The sequence below is a fragment of the Trichoplusia ni genome, chromosome 8 (genome assembly GCF_003590095.1).
Source record: "Trichoplusia ni isolate ovarian cell line Hi5 chromosome 8, tn1, whole genome shotgun sequence".
In the NCBI taxonomy this organism is placed as follows: domain Eukaryota; kingdom Metazoa; phylum Arthropoda; class Insecta; order Lepidoptera; family Noctuidae; genus Trichoplusia; species Trichoplusia ni.
The window spans coordinates 1959014-1977268 of record NC_039485.1 but is presented as its reverse complement, the minus strand read 5'-3'; the positions used below and the strand labels follow the sequence as shown (position 1 = coordinate 1977268).

The following is an 18255-nucleotide window of genomic DNA, read 5'->3' as shown; positions in this document are numbered from 1 at the left end:
CTTAGTTAAGATGTATACAGTAATAAAATGTATGGAAACCTTTCAGAAATAACAAACAGGAATCTGTTTAATATTTTATTAACTGATCAACTACTGTAACATAATGTTTCCCTACATCCAAGTAGGCACTCGCATCAGAGATGAACATTAATCCCTCGTAAAACTATTTAAGCAATATTTTAATCACTACTAGCATCATTTTAAATACAGTTTTTGACATTGCTTAAATATTTTTACATAAATGAGGGTACAGCTAAATTTTTAGTTAGTGGCTGGCCAATACCGAAATCGTCTTTAACTTCGACTTTGGTCAACCACAAATACTACAAAACTTACACTGTTATAAATAAATATGTACATTCCTACTACACGTAAAGTTTTAAACTCAGACTTAAATTAGAGAAACTTTGTGAGTACATTTAGTATAATATAATGTCTGTATTTCACAACATTCAATTTATTTATATTCTAAACATGTGTAATAAATCGTTCTGTACATTTTACTCAATAAAACAATGTTACAGTAACCAGACTACAACAATTTGACAAAAGATCAGTTTATAAAGTATACAGTACTTCATAATTATGAACTGCAAACTTTAAAGAAAACTTGAGAAAACGCAGTCAAGTTGCAGAGGCGACTTTAATATATTTTGTTTAAGATTTCCTATATATTCAACGCGTAACGCATCTAGTATTTAAATATTTAATTGATTACAACATACTTATTTAAAAATGCAATAACAATATATGGAATGTCTTTGTGTAATATTCTTAAAATGTGAAACGATTTAAACGGAGAAATACTTGAGAACATTAAACATTAGTATTATACGCAAAGGCATCGTGACAGAAGACTGTTTCACCACTTGAATTAACATTCTACGCTTTCAAATAGGCCGTAATAGGACGTATAATTTCATAAAACAGTTAACACCTACACTCATTGAATAAGGTTAAAATACTTTCCTAAATCCGGATTTTAGGGTGTCGAGTACACCTCCACCAATACTCACATACATACATTGTGCCGTACTTGGCCTTATACGTGTGTAAGTACATAACTAAGGGATGGACACTATTATATAAATTTGTTGTCGAATTGGTATATAATAGAGTACAAAGGCTCTTCGAACACAACGGGGAACCGTAACGACCTCGACCACGAGTAAGTATGATGGTCGTCGCTAGGAGTCTAAAATAGTAAGTTTTGAAAATTAGAGGGGAATCGAACGCCGTGGGTAAAAGAAAAACATATTCATTGGAACTATTAAGAGTGTTAAGACATATTTTGACAACCATTAACACCCCTATCCATTAACTTTTAGTGGTGAAACAAATTATAACCTAATTACGTATTCTATACATTTAATAATCATGTATATTGTCACTTCACATAAAATTTGAAACAAGAACGCGAAAGCGACCGGTAACTGTGTAAATACATAAGTAACTAATTGATTTGAATTATTCTAACGATTTGTTAATATATTTCAATATATTCTTCTTAAGCAGATTACCCAAATTCCGTCTCATACGCACATGCTTTGCGGCTGTTATACTATCACATTACGCTTATTACATATCTTATATTATTTACAATATGGAATAGTCATGTTGTATTAAAACAGCTAAGTTATTTGGCTTAATTTATCTTACACATTAAAAGCATTAAATTGGCTAAAAGCAAGTTTTTTGAGAAACATTTATTAGAAAATTAAACCTAAATATAGTTTGTCTTTATGTTATTTTATATGTTGTATAACTTTCAATGGACGACGCATTTATCTGCACGTAAATATGATCGTGTTATTTACATAAAGAGAGTCAACAAGATGCCTTGCACAAACATGTATAATTACAATAATCATGATTTAATATTTAAATATAACATTTTTTTTTGTATTTACATTTCTATAATAACAAAAACAACAATAATTCGGTGACATCATTACTGATTAACATGTACTTACACTATGTACACAACAGATCTTCATGAAGAAGTATCTCATACATTTAGGCCAAAAACACTTTATTCCTCGAAATTTAGCTCAATGCCATCTACATTGACCATTACGTCAAAAACAACAAAAAATATTTACAATAAAGCGTGAATTTAGAATTCAATAAGTTAAAAACTTACACAATGAAGGAGAATCGACAGTAAAAATGGAATTTGAAATAGATATTTTCAATACATTAAAAAAACTCGCACGTTGATAAAAAAATGCATTAATTCACCGACACTAAATCACTTTAATTTGGTAACACTCCGTAACTATGAAAGAAAGAGTCAACACAAACATAAGTACGGCTGCACTGAACACCGCACCAGCATACGATTCGAATCTTCATGAACTGATATTCAAAGCACCCACTGAGGAGAAACCAAGCACGGTACCGCCGTAGACATCCTACAGACGATTTATAAACTTGATAGAATCGTGTCGGGCACGTACTGTAATCGATGGACTAACTTGTGCTCACACAATCCTCTAAAACATCAACATTTGACCTTAATTCTCGTTTGTTAACATGAAGAATACTGAGCCAATAGACTTGTGTCGGCCATCGGTGACCGAAGACGTCAACTACTTCATTTCAACTCTTCTATGATGGCCAATACCTGTTGACTATTTTGTCGGCCTAGAAATTTGCCCAGTGCCAGTGTCTCAACAACTTAATATAGCTGGAAGTCGTACGTAGTGGACCCGTCCCTCCAGGTGGGCTCGTCAGCGACCTTGGCGCGGCAGAGCGGGCAGGTGTGCTCGCGGTCCAGCCACGCCGAGATACACAGCTCGCAGAAGATGTGGCTGCAGCCCAGCCGCACTGGCGTCGAGTAGTCGTCGTGACAGATCGGGCACGAGTCGCCGGCCGATAGCAACTGCTCGCAAGTCGGCTTCGTGCCCAAATTCTGTAAAAGTAAACGTTTGTAAGCATCGAGTTATTAACACAACAACCAGATGTCTAAACTATTCCTGATTTTATGTATTCGAGGTCAAATAAATTACAATAAATACTATAAAAATATCCATTCTACATCGGTAATAAAACACGTAACTACTTTTCTGAGAAGTGGGCATTGTAATAAAAAAATCTATTTGTATCCTATTATTGTATAGCAAACAAACATGCTGACTAATAGACAAAACATTTGTAAACCGTGCAGTTGCAATCGTTACACATGCAGTCCCACTATTTATTATACTTCTTCTTTTAACAGCTGCTCAGACTTTAGTCTTCTGTTACTATACATAGCTATACTGAATCTCATTAAGATCATTCATTGTAATAAATACATTGCGGATCTAAGTAGCATTGCAGCATTGGTATCAAAAACGATATAACATCGGCAGCAATGTTTCAAATTTTGCACGACATTACTGCCCTCGTCTACACGAGCCTAAGTATTCATGCAGCGTCGCATCCACTACACTAGAAGCACTACTGAACATTAAAGATTCCGCTCACCACGCTTTGCAGCAGCGTCCAGGTGGCGTTCTTGAAGAGCCGCAGCCGCACCAGCACCTCGATGACCTTCGCGATGACGTACACCGACGTGAGGAACATGCCGACCATCTTCTCCGAACCCTCGTAGGATTGCATCAAGTAGAAGATCCACGGCTGGATCGTGAGTAGAGAGCGGTACAGCTGAGATACAGCTTCCGTGAATAGGTACACTTTGCCCTGAAAATTTTGAATGAAAATTAAGTATTTTTGCAGTAAATACCAGCAATATTTAAGCAGAAAAATCATGACATGATAGTGAGGTGTACATCTTAAGCCTCATGACAGGTGGATGCTCATGTGTGGAACACATATTTGAATTAGATCTTTAAATTTACTCATCGACTGCTACTAAACGCGAAAGTTTATATTTGTGGATGTTTGTCCCTGTCCCATGCAAAAAACCACTAAAAGGATTTAGACGAATCAAGGTACACAGGACCCTTATTACCAGGATTAACTGTTCCCAAAGGTCATGGGATCATTTATCGACACATTTAGGCGGCACGCTTTTGAGTAACAGCCCACTTAATTAAGAACAAAACTAAATCTTACCCGTTTCTGGAACGGCAGTATAAACGCCGGCATCATAGTGACCAGTATCTTGACATCGACGGTAATGATCTTCACGATCAGGTCCGTCAGCACGACCAGCCACAGCAGCTCCCACACGTCGAGCTCCGTGTAGCCGGGGAACATCACCACGTTGGGCAGCAGCTTGCCGTGACCGAACAGGAAGTGCACGATCACTATACAACTTGAGGTGAACACGAACTCGCTGAACAGAGCGAGGATGCTGCGGTTCATCTGCTTGCCGTGCTCCCTAGGAAAATGTATGATTATAGATATTGTCATTGATTATAATTATTGGAATCTTATTGGCCATTTACACCCGATGTTGAGTTTTAGGAGAGTGAAAGGTTGTAACACGACTCGGAAACGGAAAAATAAAGACGGGACATTATTTTCCAAAGATAGATCCCCACAGTTCGGGAGCTGAGTTTTTATTTATGGATGAATAAAAACTCAGCTCTCGGCTCTGCCGGGGCCAGACCTGACCAAAAGAATACACGTCGACGCAACTGAGTAAGTAACTAAGAAATTAAGTTGCAAAAACCATAGGCCGAATTTTAATCGCCTTTATTCCTTTGAATTGTTATGCTCATAATAAGTCGAATAAATATTTCCTTACTTTGTCTGTAGGATAATAATACAGTATAAGACTCACCTCCTGACAAGACCATTGCTGTGCGTGAACGTACAGAACAGGATGATAAAAGTGAAGATCCCTTCCCGACTGTCGTACATGAATTTTATGAAGAGTAAGAAATAGAACGGTGCGTAGCGTATGAGCAAGTTGAGCGTCGCTCTCACATCCACTACCTGGAAAGACCAAGAAGGTTTTAATTATTATGGGCTGAAGACAATAAACTTGGCATATCAGGACACAGTGGATTCGTAAATTTGTTTTATTGCCGAGTATCTTCAGGGCCTATTTAAACACTTGCCAGTTGTATCTCGACTCTGAATATTAGCATCTACCCTAAAAAAAATCTTAGCTACCTACGACTACGTGTTTAAATGAAAGTTGCATTTATTTTGCTCATTCCAATTTTCCGATATTTGATCGAACTAACTAGGTAACTCTTTTGTCCGTGACTATCACCTAATTTGCTATGCTACTTTAATTGAGGACGTTATTGCCAGACCTGCATACAATAGTTCTTAAAAGTACCAGAAGCCGAAGATAAAAGCATTTCTTAAGAGGCTACTAAACTTCCTGATCACAATGTCCTTATCAAAAAACTTTCGCGGTAAAACGTTTTTAAAAGTTCGCGTTGTTAAACAAAAATAATACCAATTAAACATGCATTCTTATCAATCTTTTTATTAATTAATGGTACCGTTTCTAGGCCTAATTAATTTATAATGAGACAGGGTCGTTTATGTATGACATTTAACACGTCATTCTTATTCAAACTTGAATGTCAACAAACAGTGACTAATGAATAACAGATAGGGGTTCTCAAGTAGTTTGCTACGATCAAGTTTTACGTAGAAAACCTAGTTTGTTATTCAGACAAATAACTAGAAAGTGTTATCAAATGGACGACTAATCATATTCTTTTTTCTGGGTTGTTTTAGGCACCACGACTATTTTTATAGGTATGAATGCTGACACTTTGGGCGCAATTCCCAGGCAAATACAGAAACTACTTCAGCTTAAGAATTAATTAACTTATTACATAACATTGTGTGACCTCACAAATACTTGTAATTTCTTTTAAGCTTGCTCTATATGTTTATTTGTCTAATACCACACTGCAGTCAGACTCGGTACAAAGTGGGCGCCATACGATTGCCGGCATCGCGGATGTCCTAAGCGGGGGCGGGACGTCTTGGACGCATTCCAACGCAAATGGCTAGAAATTGCTGCAGAAAGGGGATTTCAAGAAAAGAGGTTGGAGTGGTATTGCGAAAGAGGGTTTCTTTATAATTCCTAGTAAAAAGAAAGTGGGATGCTCGCGCCTTGCACTGACTTATAGGACTTCAAGACTGTTCTTCAAAAAAGCTCTATAACTGCCAAAATGCGATACGATATAATATCACCAACTATGGTGCAACATACATTGTAGTAAAGCTGAGTTTCTGCTAGACATCTTGACAAAAAAAAGGCATGCTATATTTATGAATAAGCCAGGTAACACCCTCATGACTCGGACATAGATAAATAAAATACTAGATAGCACAAACTTATACAGGCATTATGCCTAACATTTTTCTTTGGGGCATGTTGTAAGATAGCAAAATAATGACCGAATCCCACGTGAGGGTCTACCACCACGTCTAGTCGTGGATGCCGCTTTATGCCGTGTAGTGCGCGGCCACGCTTCCACAACTAAAATAATATTAGTTTAAGCAGCCTTAAGCTTCCTAAGTTTAAGTGTAGAATATTGGTATTGCTGGGACCACAGTAACGAGAAATGCGTTAATAATCACATAAATTAATGATCGCGATTATGGACGTTAAAAGTGGTAGCCACAACCTACGCAATAATTTGACAACGGCATTAACATTTTGCCGTTAAGCGTTAGGCGGTACATCCAAAAATTAACGCAATAATTATTTCGTTAATGGGCATTGACGTTAGCTACTAGTGTCGACCCAGCATGAGTGTATGATGTGAAATCAAGTGTGTATGTATTTAACAAGAAATTCTCATTTACCTTCACTGGCAGCCATAACTGGAGTCACAATGAGCGTATGTGATATGGAGGAAGGTCTAACAAAAACCTAGATACTGTTTATTTATTTTTATTTGTTATTGTAAGTGAACCTATTGTGTGAAGTAATCTTTGTCTATTGTTCTCGTAAATACCTACATATTCATAGAAAACTAGACTCAAATACTTCTAGCAAATTAGAAGACCAATTTATCACATTTCATAAGGAAGTACAATAATTTCAGGGTGAATAACATGAGGATTCATAATTATTTATTTTATAAGTTTTACTGACGCATATTTAACAGGGTAACCCAACTTGTTTCGGCTGGCATCAGCTCATGACTTAGTCAGAGCCAGAGTCCGAAACCCCAGGCTATGCCGATAAATACGCGCGAGTAAAGCCTTCTTTAATAATACTAAAAAAATGGAGTATACTACCTAATTCTTCAGCTCAGCTTTAAAACATTCCTGAATCACACTGTTATTGTTAGCACTACACCTCAAAGTGTACAGACCTTGCTACAGTATAGTATCTGATGAATAGAATAAGATACTAGCTATTATTTAAGTGTTATGTATGTACAATTGGCATAATCATTAGTACTTCACATGTGAGCACATATCAGCATAATGAGTGATGTATATGCTGAGAGTGTACCTGTTAAAATAAAATACTTTCAGTATGTACTGACCTGCTGTGTCCCATCATCACTCTGACTCTCATTGTCAGCATTATCATGAATATTGTTGTTATTGGCGGGGTTCACTGACACATTGATCTCGGGATGTTCCTGATCCTGCTCGGACAAGTTTGAGTCATTTGATGCACTGTTGCTTATCCCATGACTGGTTGACTGTGACCTCTGTGCTGGTGGTGTGGTGCGTTCATTCACTATGTATGTCTGAGCATTGGGGCCCAAGTTCACATGAGCGATGGAACTTTGAGGTCTTTGTACTCCAACTTCTATGACTTGGTGGGTTGCCGGTGTATTCCGGGGCAACCATGTGGGAAGTGACAGCCTGGCATTGTTTCCCTGGAAACAAATTAAGTATTAATATTCTGTTAACACTATGAGACAAAATAATTACACATTTATAGGAATTATTTTGTCAATAGACATTTAATAAACTTTATAATGGTGGTTTGCTACTGTATAAATGGTCCAAAGTTCTATCCATAAAGGATAGATGAGTCAACTGTATAATATATGATTGGAATATTAGATAAGGAAAGTCAACCTGCCATATTTTTTGTTTAAATTATTTACTAGCTATAACACATACACCTACTGTTACAACACAGATTTTCATAAATTACTGTTTACATCTTCTCAGTTTTTTTTTTGAGGTAAATGGTTGGTATAGTGTGTTGTTCAAATATAATGATGAATTCATACATTTCAGAATCTGTCATTTGGCATTATTAAAAGATAAGAGGTAAATTGGCTATAGTAACCTCTGGCAGTACATTATTGATAAAAATAGTAACAGATACGAATGATCGAAAATAAAGGTAATATTTTCTTTAAAATCATTAAATGGTTAACACTTTTTAGTTTTTATCTATTGCATCATAACAAAAAGTGTGTGATGACGACTGCTTACCATTCGAGCATGTTCGACGAGTGGTCTGATTTCCCTGAACACACTGTTGAGACGGTCTCCAAGGCCCAGGTTATTTCTGTTTGGAGCTACTGGTCTGGCAGGTAACTCGGCTCTGTATAACGCATTCTGACGCAGCGCCGCCGCCACATCTGCGGGCACTTCGTCTTCGATATCAAGCGTCACTTGATTTGGCTGAGCCATCACTGGTAACTAAATCACTATAAAAGTGGTACAATGTAAAATATTGAAACAAAAAATATCATTTCCAAATATTTATGAGCATATCGTACGAAGGTCAACTCGACTATTTTGACATTTCTTTACTGATTATCATACGACATTGAATTTTGCGTTCAAGAACTACATAAAGCAATTCGTTCAGAAACTGCACTTGGATTTGTTTAATATTGTGAATCTCGTATTTAAGCAGACTTCACAATGTTTCTTAAATAACAAGTTTACTGGTTATTCAGTTGATAAAAAAGGGTTAAATTTTGCAGTATGTTTTTGTGTGTGTTCATCACATAATATGACATACTAAGATAATGCAATGAAAATACTATTAATATAAAAAGAAAAAACAAAAAAGTACCGAAACAGTCTGGTAAGTAAGGTACATATCCTTCAAAATCAGCATGGTCACGCATGGTCATCATTAAGGTGAAGTAGCATTATAATGATTGCCAAGCAAATTGTATTAATCAAAAAGAAGCTTTCGTCTGCTACGCTCAATTCTCAAGCGCTGAACCAGTTACCAAGTTCTATTAAAATAGGTTCAGCGGTTGAAAATTGAGAACTATAATAATAGTTAGTGCCATGTAGAAATTGCTGTTTAGTGTGTTTTATATATATTTAGTTACCAATTGGTAGGTACAACAACACATAAGTAAATGTTATTGTGTAGACTGAATTCTGTTGCTGCCTTTGCGTACTTACTATGTTCAGTATCTCACTTTTGGCTTGTCTATATTCTGTGCTTTTGATTTAGTCAAATGGTAACAGGGAAAATAAAACACCAACTACTGACAATAATATTTATTCTGTTTTAAATAATAGTCAATAGACCGCAATGAATTTCTAGCTTTTGATACGATGAGCAATTACCACCTACTGTAGGTACGATACAACATACGCACGATGTAGATATACGTAAATTCAGTCTTTGATTAGGCTTATCACCGTTGCCAGCATACGGCTCGGGCCACAGTCGTTTCCGTCGAATCCGATCGTTGTTAACTAATTAGAATAACATTGTCATTACACAAATAAACTGTAATTTGTGCTTAGATTAAGTTTACCGAAATAAATATTAGTTACACTATGTAATTGGACTGCATCGTTAAATAATGAACGGTTGATTTAAAATATTCAGCACGCTCTTGGCACAATCTTACGAGCACTCACGCCTCGTTGTCCGGCCTGAGTGCCAGAACTCCTTGCGAATGAAGATCCCGAACTGCTTCTAGTAAGCGCCTCTCTGCTCGCGGTTCACCTAGAGCTACATCAACACTTCCAGCACATAGCAACAGAGCCCTCAGCGCGGCTCGAGGCCAGTCGGGCCTTAAGCCTCTCCTCACCGCCGCTCCAGCAGCGGAAGCACCCAATCTAGCACATTCAGCTTCCAAACGGTCTCCATATTCTTCTATTAAAGTGTCGCCAACTGATCTTCTCAGTTCTGGTGTTAACGATGACAAAAGTAATAATGCTACATCATCCATTGGCCTGCCCAGTGAGACCATTTGCCAATCAAGGGCTATACATTCGCTGACACCTTCTCTTTCTCTGAATAGAAGGTTACCGCTCCAGAAATCAGCATGTGCGAGTGGTGCAGGTTCAGCAGGTCTCAGCAACGTTCCAAGTAAAGATGGCGCACGGGCACTTAGGGCAGACACCGCGGCTGCTTCCTCAACGCAGTCTGCACGTCCTCTTAAAAAGGATTCAAGCTGTGGTAATCCTCGCCGCACGAGTCGCAAGTACCCTGCTGCCGCTCTTTCACATGGAAACAAGAAATCAAATCTCTGATCTAAAGGTCCTTCTCTATCACGTAGAGCGAGAGAAAGCGCGTGGAGTCTTGCTGCAGCGAAAAGAGCAGATCGAGCGCGCTCTTCCGTCAGACCTTCAGCAAAGTCGGCTGCTTCGTAGCCAACTGACGTTACGTCTTCTAGAACAAGTTCACTGTCTCCACCAATTTCATCTGAAAATGGGAAAAGATAGCTATAAACATATTGGACACTCAAAACACGTAACCGGTGGACCCGACGTAAAGACATACCCAACTAGTGTCGTACTGCATTTCATACTAAGCTCACAAAATAAAGGCATGACCCAATTTTTAAGCTTTTGAAAAATGAAACCTAAATTCAGGTCATAAAGGGGTGGGGTGGGAAGAAAAGAGGCCGAGAATGTCGTATGCGACGCGTATAGGTGAAAAATCGAGTGCAGTGGTGTACTAGATAGTATAAAACAACTTAATAAGTACCTATTTAACTTAATATTTAACATGGCTTCGTTTTATAGTTATTACATTTTTGTATAAAATAAGAAACACTCATAAAAGTATTATGTTCACTGCAAGCAGATGTAGATATTTGAGACATCAACAATTTATAAAGACCTTGAGTAGACAAAAATAAATTTTGAGTCAATGACTGGAGATTCGATTCGCGCGATGCATACAAATGACAGACGTATAGAGAACACATTCCTAATGCTTCTTACAGTAATAAACATAAGTATAACTCACCGGGTAGCCTGGCCTTCAAGCATTTTGGCACATGTAGACCCATTCCGGGCCCGAGAGCTTCTTCAGCCAGTTTATTGAGAGCCGGCGCCAGCTCTGTGTAGAATAGGATCTCCCTGGTATCGAACTGTGCCTCTGCCACGAAAAGCCGGCCAAACGGGTCCCGTGGGGGCAGTTTGACTACGAGTGGCAGAGATCTGGGTTCGCCATTGCTCTCGTAGCACACTGTTACTGCTAGGACGCGACTTAGAGCTCCTGCAACCCCGGCTCTTGATTCTACATGGACCTGGAAAAATATCAAATTGTTAAAAAATAATTTGATAGTGTAAGATATTTATCCTATTTAATATGTTAAGTATATTGTGCAGGGGGTGTGCTTTTTTTAATTATTTATATAAACTGATTTTTTTAGGTCGTGATAATAGTAGGTAATAAAAAAAGAAAAATACATTTGTTTCATGGTTTACCGGCTTCAGTTATTTTTTCACGTCAATACGCTTGACTGAAATCAAAACTTTCACATACTCGAGTAACAATAATACTCTCAAAACAATGTACCAAATAAATAATAGAAAGTACCATATAACTACAGACTTTACTGCACCTGTAAAAATAAGATGTAAAAAACAAATGAGTGAACCTCATTAGGAGCGGCCACGCCCGCGCCGGCTAACAGCTCCCGTGCCCACTCTTCAGTGAGAGCGGCATCTGCGTCAGCCTCAGGCCCCGGCTCGCAGTCAGACTCCTCGCTGCCGCTACTGGGGGCCTCCGAGACCGCCGCGCTGTCCGGCCCCCCGGCTTGCATCGTACGCACTATACCTTGTATTCTACGCTTAGACGAATACTGTATCCTCAAACTTATAAGGACGTCGATACACACATTTCTGTAAGTACGGTGCTAGACGCTTGAAAAATCAACGCAAAACACGTAAGAAAAAACTTATTCCTTTATAACGGAGTGCCTGTATCGGTGCACTGAGCTCGATTAGATGCGCGGCCTGGGGCTACGTCTCGCTTTGCCGGCGTCTTGCGCATGCGTGAAACTACGAGTACCTCAATTATTCATCGGGACTCCCATAACGTGTCACCCACCGCTCAATCATGAATCAACTTTATGTTTAAATGGCTAGCTATTGGCTAGTAACAGTTAATGAAAATTAATCCACCATCGTAACATTTTTAATTGTCGTCAAAAGTTTAAGCATTTAGTTGGATTGTAACAGTTTATCAGTATCTGCTCTTTATAAATGCCCAATTATAACAGAACGCAAATCAATTAATAGCTTTCTGTTAAAATGGACTTAATAAGTAAACATATGGTCCCACAAAAAAAAAATGGAAATAGGTGTCGGTCCCTAACAACGGATAAGATGGTGTAACCTTTTGTGACCACTACAAGTATTAGTTTAAATTGACAAAAAATCTTAGGCTGAAAACGCTTGTTAATGATATCATTTTATTTATGTACCTATTTAACTAGGTGACCTAAGGTAGGCAGTAGATACCTACTGACCTTGGTTCAAGTTATGTATAGGATAGTGGATAGCGGTAAAAGCGAGTAAGTTTGAAGGTATAGTCTGTTATTTAAAGACAAACTTCCAGAATCCTGGAAACGACCAAGTTTTATAATAACAATAATGTATTTAGCGTATAAATTAGATTTATGCCGGGAAAAAGATTGACGAGAAAATTGAAACTTGTTGTCATACTATTGTACTAAAAGTTGTGGTCTCTTGCTATATTTTATGAAACTACTGGAGAGCTAGAACTAACGAAGCATACATATTATGTATTTACCGAATTAGAATGTGTTAAAATCGATTCGATAAAAACGATACTTCTGAAAAAACAAAGATAGCAGGCTAGCTACTGGATGGGAAAAAGAAATTCAATGCCGATCTACTCAACCGATTGTGACAGTGACAACAGTGATAAGAAACGACTGCTGTCAAACAAGTGTCACTTTATCGCTCTGCGGTAATTTGTCGGGAAATGTAAATATTTCTTGTTACCTGCTAAGCATGTGGATTTAAATTCTTAAAATGGGCAAAGAAAAGTCTAAGAAACGAAGAAAATCGAGTTCTGATAGCTCGAGCTCAAGTAGTTCGGATTCGTCACGAGAAAAGAAAAAGCTCCGCAAGTTAAAGAAAAAGCTGAAAAGGGAACAAAAGAAGACTGAGAAAGCGTTGAAGAAAAAGCTACGAGAAGAGAAAAAAAGGCTTAAAAAGAAGCACAGGAGCAAGAGTTCTAGCCGCAGTCGCGATGAAGCGAAAGAAGCTTCAGCCGATATACCTCTTGGTATGTTACTATCACAAGAAAAATATAAATAACATTGTTACTGATAACGATTTCACTACACAACAAAAAGTTCCTAAAATTCCTATAAATGCAGCGAACTTGTCGTTTCAGTTAAATAGTATGTGCAAAAAAAATATGCTGTTTCTTATTTTTAGTTACAAACATTCAAATTAGGTAATTACGTCTAGTATTTTATTGCAAAAAAAATAACTATACTTGTTATTTCTTCAGAACTGATGGAAAAGTCCAAAGCCATGGCACCAATGACCAAAGAAGAGTGGGAGAAGCGACAGAGTGTAGTTAGGAAGGTCTTGGATGAGGAATCAGGAAGATACAGGTTATCCTATCTCTCTTTCACTATCAATCAATTAAATTATTTATTTTATGACACTTATTGTATGTATCAAGATTTTATTATTACCATCCCTCAGTTGAGTCTTGTTTTCAGGTTAATTAAAGGCGATGGGGAGGTGTTAGAGGAAATTGTGTCAAGAGACCGGCACAAGCAGATCAATAGACAAGCCACACATGCAGACGGAGCATTCTTTCAGTCACAGACTGTTGAGAAAAAAATGCTATAGAGAAGTCACATTTAATAATAATTTATTTTCAGTAAGAGAATGGACCCAAGTCACTTGCACCAAGATATGATATTACATGCTTAAGTATTGTACTTTATCCTTGTATTGTAAGTTCAAATAAATGTACCTTTCTAGGAGTTGAACTCCTGCTTAAAATGAGTTTTTCTAATTAATAAATTTGTAATATACAACAGATAAATTATTTTAACAGTTCTAATATTTACCCTGTATGCTTTACAAGGGAATATAAGGTACATAACAGCCATCTTTTGCCACAGGTAGTATTATTCTTACTATATAAACTATTTCTGTTCTTAAATTACAAGAATTGCTGAAATTCTAACTAGGAAATTGCTGTTTACATATTTTTTTAAAGATCTTATTTAATTTTAAAAGATCAACACAATAAGCAACAACACATTAAATTACAAAATTGTTTATTGGTCTACCTATTAAGATTTACACCACTTAAACCACCGGTACCTACTTCAATTATGTTATAAGTTTTATATGACCCAGTTTTATAAATATTTGATATTGATATTTTGGTGAATGAAATTTACTAATAGATACTAAAACCTGTGATGGGAATATAATGTTGGATAAAACACCCAGTAATAATATTCACAATATAGAAGTGATAGTTTCAGGAGCATAGACATAGTCATGAAGCAAACCTGAATTTTCTTACAGTGGACTATGAGTACTAAAAAAGAAAAGAGACTTCCGCATCAAGATATTTAATCCTTGTTGCGCGGGGGTTTCACAAACATACAAATCACATGCACAAATACACTGAGACTCAGTCCAAGCATTAGTGGATCACATAAATGCTTGTCCTAGGCGGGGATAGAACCCGCGACACGTCGTGCAGTGAATTCGTCGTGAAGACCTCATCCACTCATCTTCATTCTTTATTACGTAAGTTGACTGTGTGACGTAAGGGTTTACTTTCGGTGATTTAAGTGGAATTAATCACCTATTAACATAACTATAATTCATCTTTGGTTTTTATCGTTTCTTCTTCGTCAGAGGCGACTTCTACCGGCGGCTCGGAGTCTTGAAGGTGTTCTGTGACTAGTGTTATTAGGCTCTCGAGTGGCCGGCCGCCATGTTCCAAACTGACGATCGTCTTTTGTTTGTATAGGATCAGTGTTGGCAGGCCATTGATCTGAAAGTAATAACATATTAATATTTACATGAGAGTCTGAAAAATATGATTATTATTAAATTAGAACTGCTCAATTCCTTTTTTCATGCTCTTACATTCTATAAATTATAATTAAAGTTTTCTTATAAATATATGTAGATATATTATTTAAGTTATTATCAAAATCATAGCCATATTCTTAAGCTACCTTTTCAGCTTCACAAATAGGTTTTGATTGGACGCAGTCGACGTCAGCTATTAAAACGCGGCTTTCATTTTGGAATCGCTGGCCTAACTTCAACCAGAGTGGGCTCATTTGCATACAGTGTGCACACCTGTAAAACAATCATAATTATATAAAGTATTCAATACAAAACTTGTCTACTAAGATTTTGATTTATTCTTGAAGTGTTTTCAAACAAAATCACTCTTAAATTTTAATACAGTATCCTTGAGCAAATGTTAGTAATTTATATGCAATTCAAGCAAGATTATTGTTATTTTAAATTAATCATATAAGATGATAGACAATTGTTTGGTTCCTTCAAAAAGGTGTTAAAAGGGTTACAGAATTATACTCCATTTGTTTAAGTTCTTGAAATAAGGTCTTTATGTTAAACTCAGTTGAAACATAAAATGTACCTAAAAAAACCAATGTGAAATGAATCCCAGTTCAAATTTACCAGTGAAATATATTAGATTTTTATTTACTTTTATGTTTGTTGTTCACCTTAAGAACCAAGTGGAGTATAGTCTCCAAATTGTCTATGACTTGGTCAAAAACTAGGGAGTTTATATCCTACAGTTCTGTAACAGTTTCTCAGATTATAGAATATAAGTAATAGCTTACCATGGTGCAAAAAAATTGACAAATACTAATTCCTTTTCCAAGAAGGTTTCAAATGTTTCCTCTGATATCCTGGCAACAGGCAGGGCTTTTTTCTTCTTCATAAACTTTTCTGGGTCATGATTCTCAGCAAGTAACATTTTTTCCACATATGCTTTTAGCTCATCTATTGTTTCTGCCTCAGCTACACCCATCTAAAATGTAGTAATATTCTTTCAATTGTTGTAGAAAGGTGTTTTTTTTAATGGTTCCAATAAGAAAATTTGATGAGTAAAAAAGTAGCCTGGGTAAAAGGTGTTGTATTTTAGCTACTCACGATTCTGCCATTCACAATCCACATAAGATATGGATACTGTTTGATGTCAAAAGTCTTGCAGGTCATCTCATTATCCATGCAATTAACTTTACCAATCTGTATGTACTCGTTATGAGCATACTGTACTGCAAGATCAGCCCATACTGGTGCTAATTTCTGAAAATAACAATATATATACTTAAGTTTAAAGTGTTATACAACCAAGGAAGTTACCTTAAGATTCAACAAGGTATGTACTAATAAAATAAAAAATAAATTTCAGAACTAAGTAGTTTACTCCAGTGAAGAGTGTTGTATAATCTAATAATAAAAGTCACTTTTAGTAGACTAGGCTTTATATACCTAATTTAATAATAATGTCAACCTTTTGTACTTAATTATTTTACCTGTGATGCTCTGCACCATGTAGCATAAAACATGACAAAGTGCTGTCCTTTAGACACAAACTTCTCAATATTTTGATCATTCAGGTATGCCATTCCACTGTATACTTTAACTTCTCTTGAGTCCTTTTCTGTGTCTATACCCTAAAAAGAAAATATAAGTTTAAAATAAAATCTTTTTTTTATAACTGTAAGTTTACTATTCAAGTCATCTTTTTAGGTCACATTCATAGATAAACAGAATTAAGTATCTCACCTCAGATTTCATTGTAAATGCTTCACTTAAAAATAATGTAAGTGATGGCAAGTCCCTTGTACCCTTAAATTCTACTGGTGAAAAAGTGTTCTTATGGAAGTATAATAGAGTAGGATATCCTGTGAATAAAAACAGATGTTACCATATAAAAAAAAAACAATCAGAAAAACAAAGTACAAAAAACTATAGTTCACACCAGCCATTGTTATGTTAATGATAGACAATACTATTTATCACTTCTATCTTATAAAATTGTGTTACAATTTACAGTCAGTATTTAAGTAAAATCTTAGACTATGAAGTTCATAATCTAATTAGAAAATTATTATATTAATGTACATACCTGTAATATCATAATCATTACATAATTTGTAATGTATTGTACAGTCAACCTGAGCAATGGCAAACTTTGAATCTTTTGAATTTACAAGCTCTGCCAGTTCTTCCCAAATAGGATGAAACTCTGTACAATGTCGACACCTTTATAGGAAAACAAAACAATAGTAAGAACACCGACCGGTTAAATATACAGACCAATTTGTTTCCATGGAATTTTTTGCAAAATAAACAAGATTATTTACCAAGGTGCATAAAACATAACAAAATTTCCATCCATTTCTTCGATTTGAAATTTAAAGTTATTCACATTGTATTCATACACTAAGCTTTCTTCAAGTGAAGCAAATGGTAAAAATAGAAAATAAAGCATCACTAATCTCTTCAACATTGTTGACGATTTGACTAGAGACTAAATTCAAAACTATAACTTGATTAGATAGCCGATGTCAATAAAAGACCTAGATATTTTATACATCAATGTGAGGTTCACAAATATGAAATTAAACACCAATCATTACTTCACAACACAACAAATACATAAAAGTAAAGTTGACTGATCAAGTCACAAGTGACGTGAAAGACAGTGATCAACTGACTGCGGCTAGTGAAGTAACGTCCTGACCTGACTAAATACTGTTTATGGTCTGAGCCAAGTAAATTACTAATTTAATCTCCAGTTAAATTAAGTGATCAAGAAGGTTGGAAAGATTTAAATATTTGTGAGCTATTTATTATATTCAATGAGAGAAATAAGTTTTTACTAAAAAAATATTTGTACTGTACTACTCATAAAGCTTTGCGGACATAATGCTTTTCAAATAGTGGGTAGTTCAAGCGATACTCTTTACGATCCTATTGGCTATAAATTTTACTAATGTAAAAGAGATTCGTTTGTTAGATTATATTTTAATTTATAAAATTTGAAAACTATTTAAAGATATAATTTAGTAAGTATTATCTAAAAACAGAGCGTTGAAAACGTCACTATGGTGTAGCATAAATGAA

At 36.1% G+C, this 18255-nt stretch overlaps 4 protein-coding genes across 6 annotated transcripts; 1 reads left to right on the top strand and 3 right to left on the bottom strand.

Moving 5' to 3' along the window:
- Positions 1-62: 62 nt before the first annotated feature.
- LOC113496981 (RING finger and transmembrane domain-containing protein 2) lies at positions 63-8682 on the bottom strand. 2 transcript variants are annotated; one of them, XM_026876401.1, is made up of 6 exons: positions 8341-8682; positions 7428-7769; positions 4736-4890; positions 4063-4330; positions 3472-3687; positions 63-2914 (listed from the first exon to the last, which is right to left on the bottom strand). In XM_026876401.1, exons 1-6 carry the CDS (start codon positions 8539-8541, stop codon positions 2681-2683), a joined length of 1416 nt encoding a protein of 471 aa, XP_026732202.1. In that variant the 5' UTR covers positions 8542-8682; the 3' UTR covers positions 63-2680. The 2 variants fall into 2 exon arrangements, with proteins under 2 accessions (XP_026732202.1, XP_026732203.1); XM_026876402.1 differs by having other exon boundaries at positions 3475-3687.
- A 678-nt stretch (positions 8683-9360) lies between these two features.
- On the bottom strand, positions 9361-12964 carry LOC113496859. 2 transcript variants are annotated; one of them, XM_026876227.1, is made up of 4 exons: positions 12878-12964; positions 11721-11964; positions 11084-11366; positions 9361-10534 (listed from the first exon to the last, which is right to left on the bottom strand). In XM_026876227.1, the coding sequence occupies exons 2-4, from the start codon at positions 11883-11885 to the stop codon at positions 9741-9743; spliced, it is 1242 nt and encodes a 413-aa protein (XP_026732028.1). In that variant the 5' UTR covers positions 11886-11964; positions 12878-12964; the 3' UTR covers positions 9361-9740. The 2 variants fall into 2 exon arrangements, with proteins under 2 accessions (XP_026732028.1, XP_026732027.1); XM_026876226.1 differs by lacking the exon at positions 12878-12964 and having other exon boundaries at positions 11721-12592.
- A 70-nt stretch (positions 12965-13034) lies between these two features.
- LOC113496863 (ADP-ribosylation factor-like protein 6-interacting protein 4) lies at positions 13035-14115 on the top strand. The gene is made up of 3 exons (XM_026876230.1): positions 13035-13378; positions 13610-13715; positions 13827-14115. Exons 1-3 carry the CDS (start codon positions 13123-13125, stop codon positions 13957-13959), a joined length of 495 nt encoding a protein of 164 aa, XP_026732031.1. The 5' UTR covers positions 13035-13122; the 3' UTR covers positions 13960-14115.
- A 683-nt stretch (positions 14116-14798) lies between these two features.
- Positions 14799-17843, bottom strand: LOC113496860 (thioredoxin domain-containing protein 5 homolog). The gene is made up of 8 exons (XM_026876228.1): positions 17493-17843; positions 17255-17391; positions 16912-17030; positions 16659-16799; positions 16273-16428; positions 15960-16150; positions 15318-15444; positions 14799-15130 (listed from the first exon to the last, which is right to left on the bottom strand). Exons 1-8 carry the CDS (start codon positions 17636-17638, stop codon positions 14951-14953), a joined length of 1197 nt encoding a protein of 398 aa, XP_026732029.1. The 5' UTR covers positions 17639-17843; the 3' UTR covers positions 14799-14950.
- Between the last annotated feature and the right edge of the window lie 412 nt (positions 17844-18255).

Bases quoted from the DNA above. Each gene is read 5' to 3' on its own strand.
- LOC113496981 (XM_026876401.1), bottom strand. From the start codon at position 8,541: ATGGCTCAGCCAAATCAAGTGACGCTTGATATCGAAGACGAAGTGCCC. The intron at 4,331-4,735 runs GTGAGTCTTATA...ACATTTTCCTAG, and splicing joins AGCAATGGTCTTGTCAGGAG to GGAGCACGGCAAGCAGATGA. The intron at 2,915-3,471 runs GTGAGCGGAATC...TTACTTTTACAG, and splicing joins GGACGCTGCTGCAAAGCGTG to AATTTGGGCACGAAGCCGAC.
- LOC113496859 (XM_026876227.1), bottom strand. From the start codon at position 11,885: ATGCAAGCCGGGGGGCCGGACAGCGCGGCGGTCTCGGAGGCCCCCAGT. The intron at 11,367-11,720 runs GTTCACTCATTT...ATATTTTTCCAG, and splicing joins GCGTGGCCGCTCCTAATGAG to GTCCATGTAGAATCAAGAGC. The intron at 10,535-11,083 runs GTGAGTTATACT...TCCCATTTTCAG, and splicing joins CTTGAAGGCCAGGCTACCCG to ATGAAATTGGTGGAGACAGT.
- LOC113496863 (XM_026876230.1), top strand. From the start codon at position 13,123: ATGGGCAAAGAAAAGTCTAAGAAACGAAGAAAATCGAGTTCTGATAGC. The intron at 13,379-13,609 runs GTATGTTACTAT...TTATTTCTTCAG, and splicing joins TTCAGCCGATATACCTCTTG to AACTGATGGAAAAGTCCAAA. The intron at 13,716-13,826 runs GTTATCCTATCT...TCTTGTTTTCAG, and splicing joins GAGGAATCAGGAAGATACAG to GTTAATTAAAGGCGATGGGG.
- LOC113496860 (XM_026876228.1), bottom strand. From the start codon at position 17,638: ATGTTGAAGAGATTAGTGATGCTTTATTTTCTATTTTTACCATTTGCT. The intron at 16,800-16,911 runs GTGAGATACTTA...TTTTCTTTTTAG, and splicing joins CATTTACAATGAAATCTGAG to GGTATAGACACAGAAAAGGA. The intron at 16,151-16,272 runs GTGAGTAGCTAA...ACTACATTTTAG, and splicing joins GGATTGTGAATGGCAGAATC to ATGGGTGTAGCTGAGGCAGA.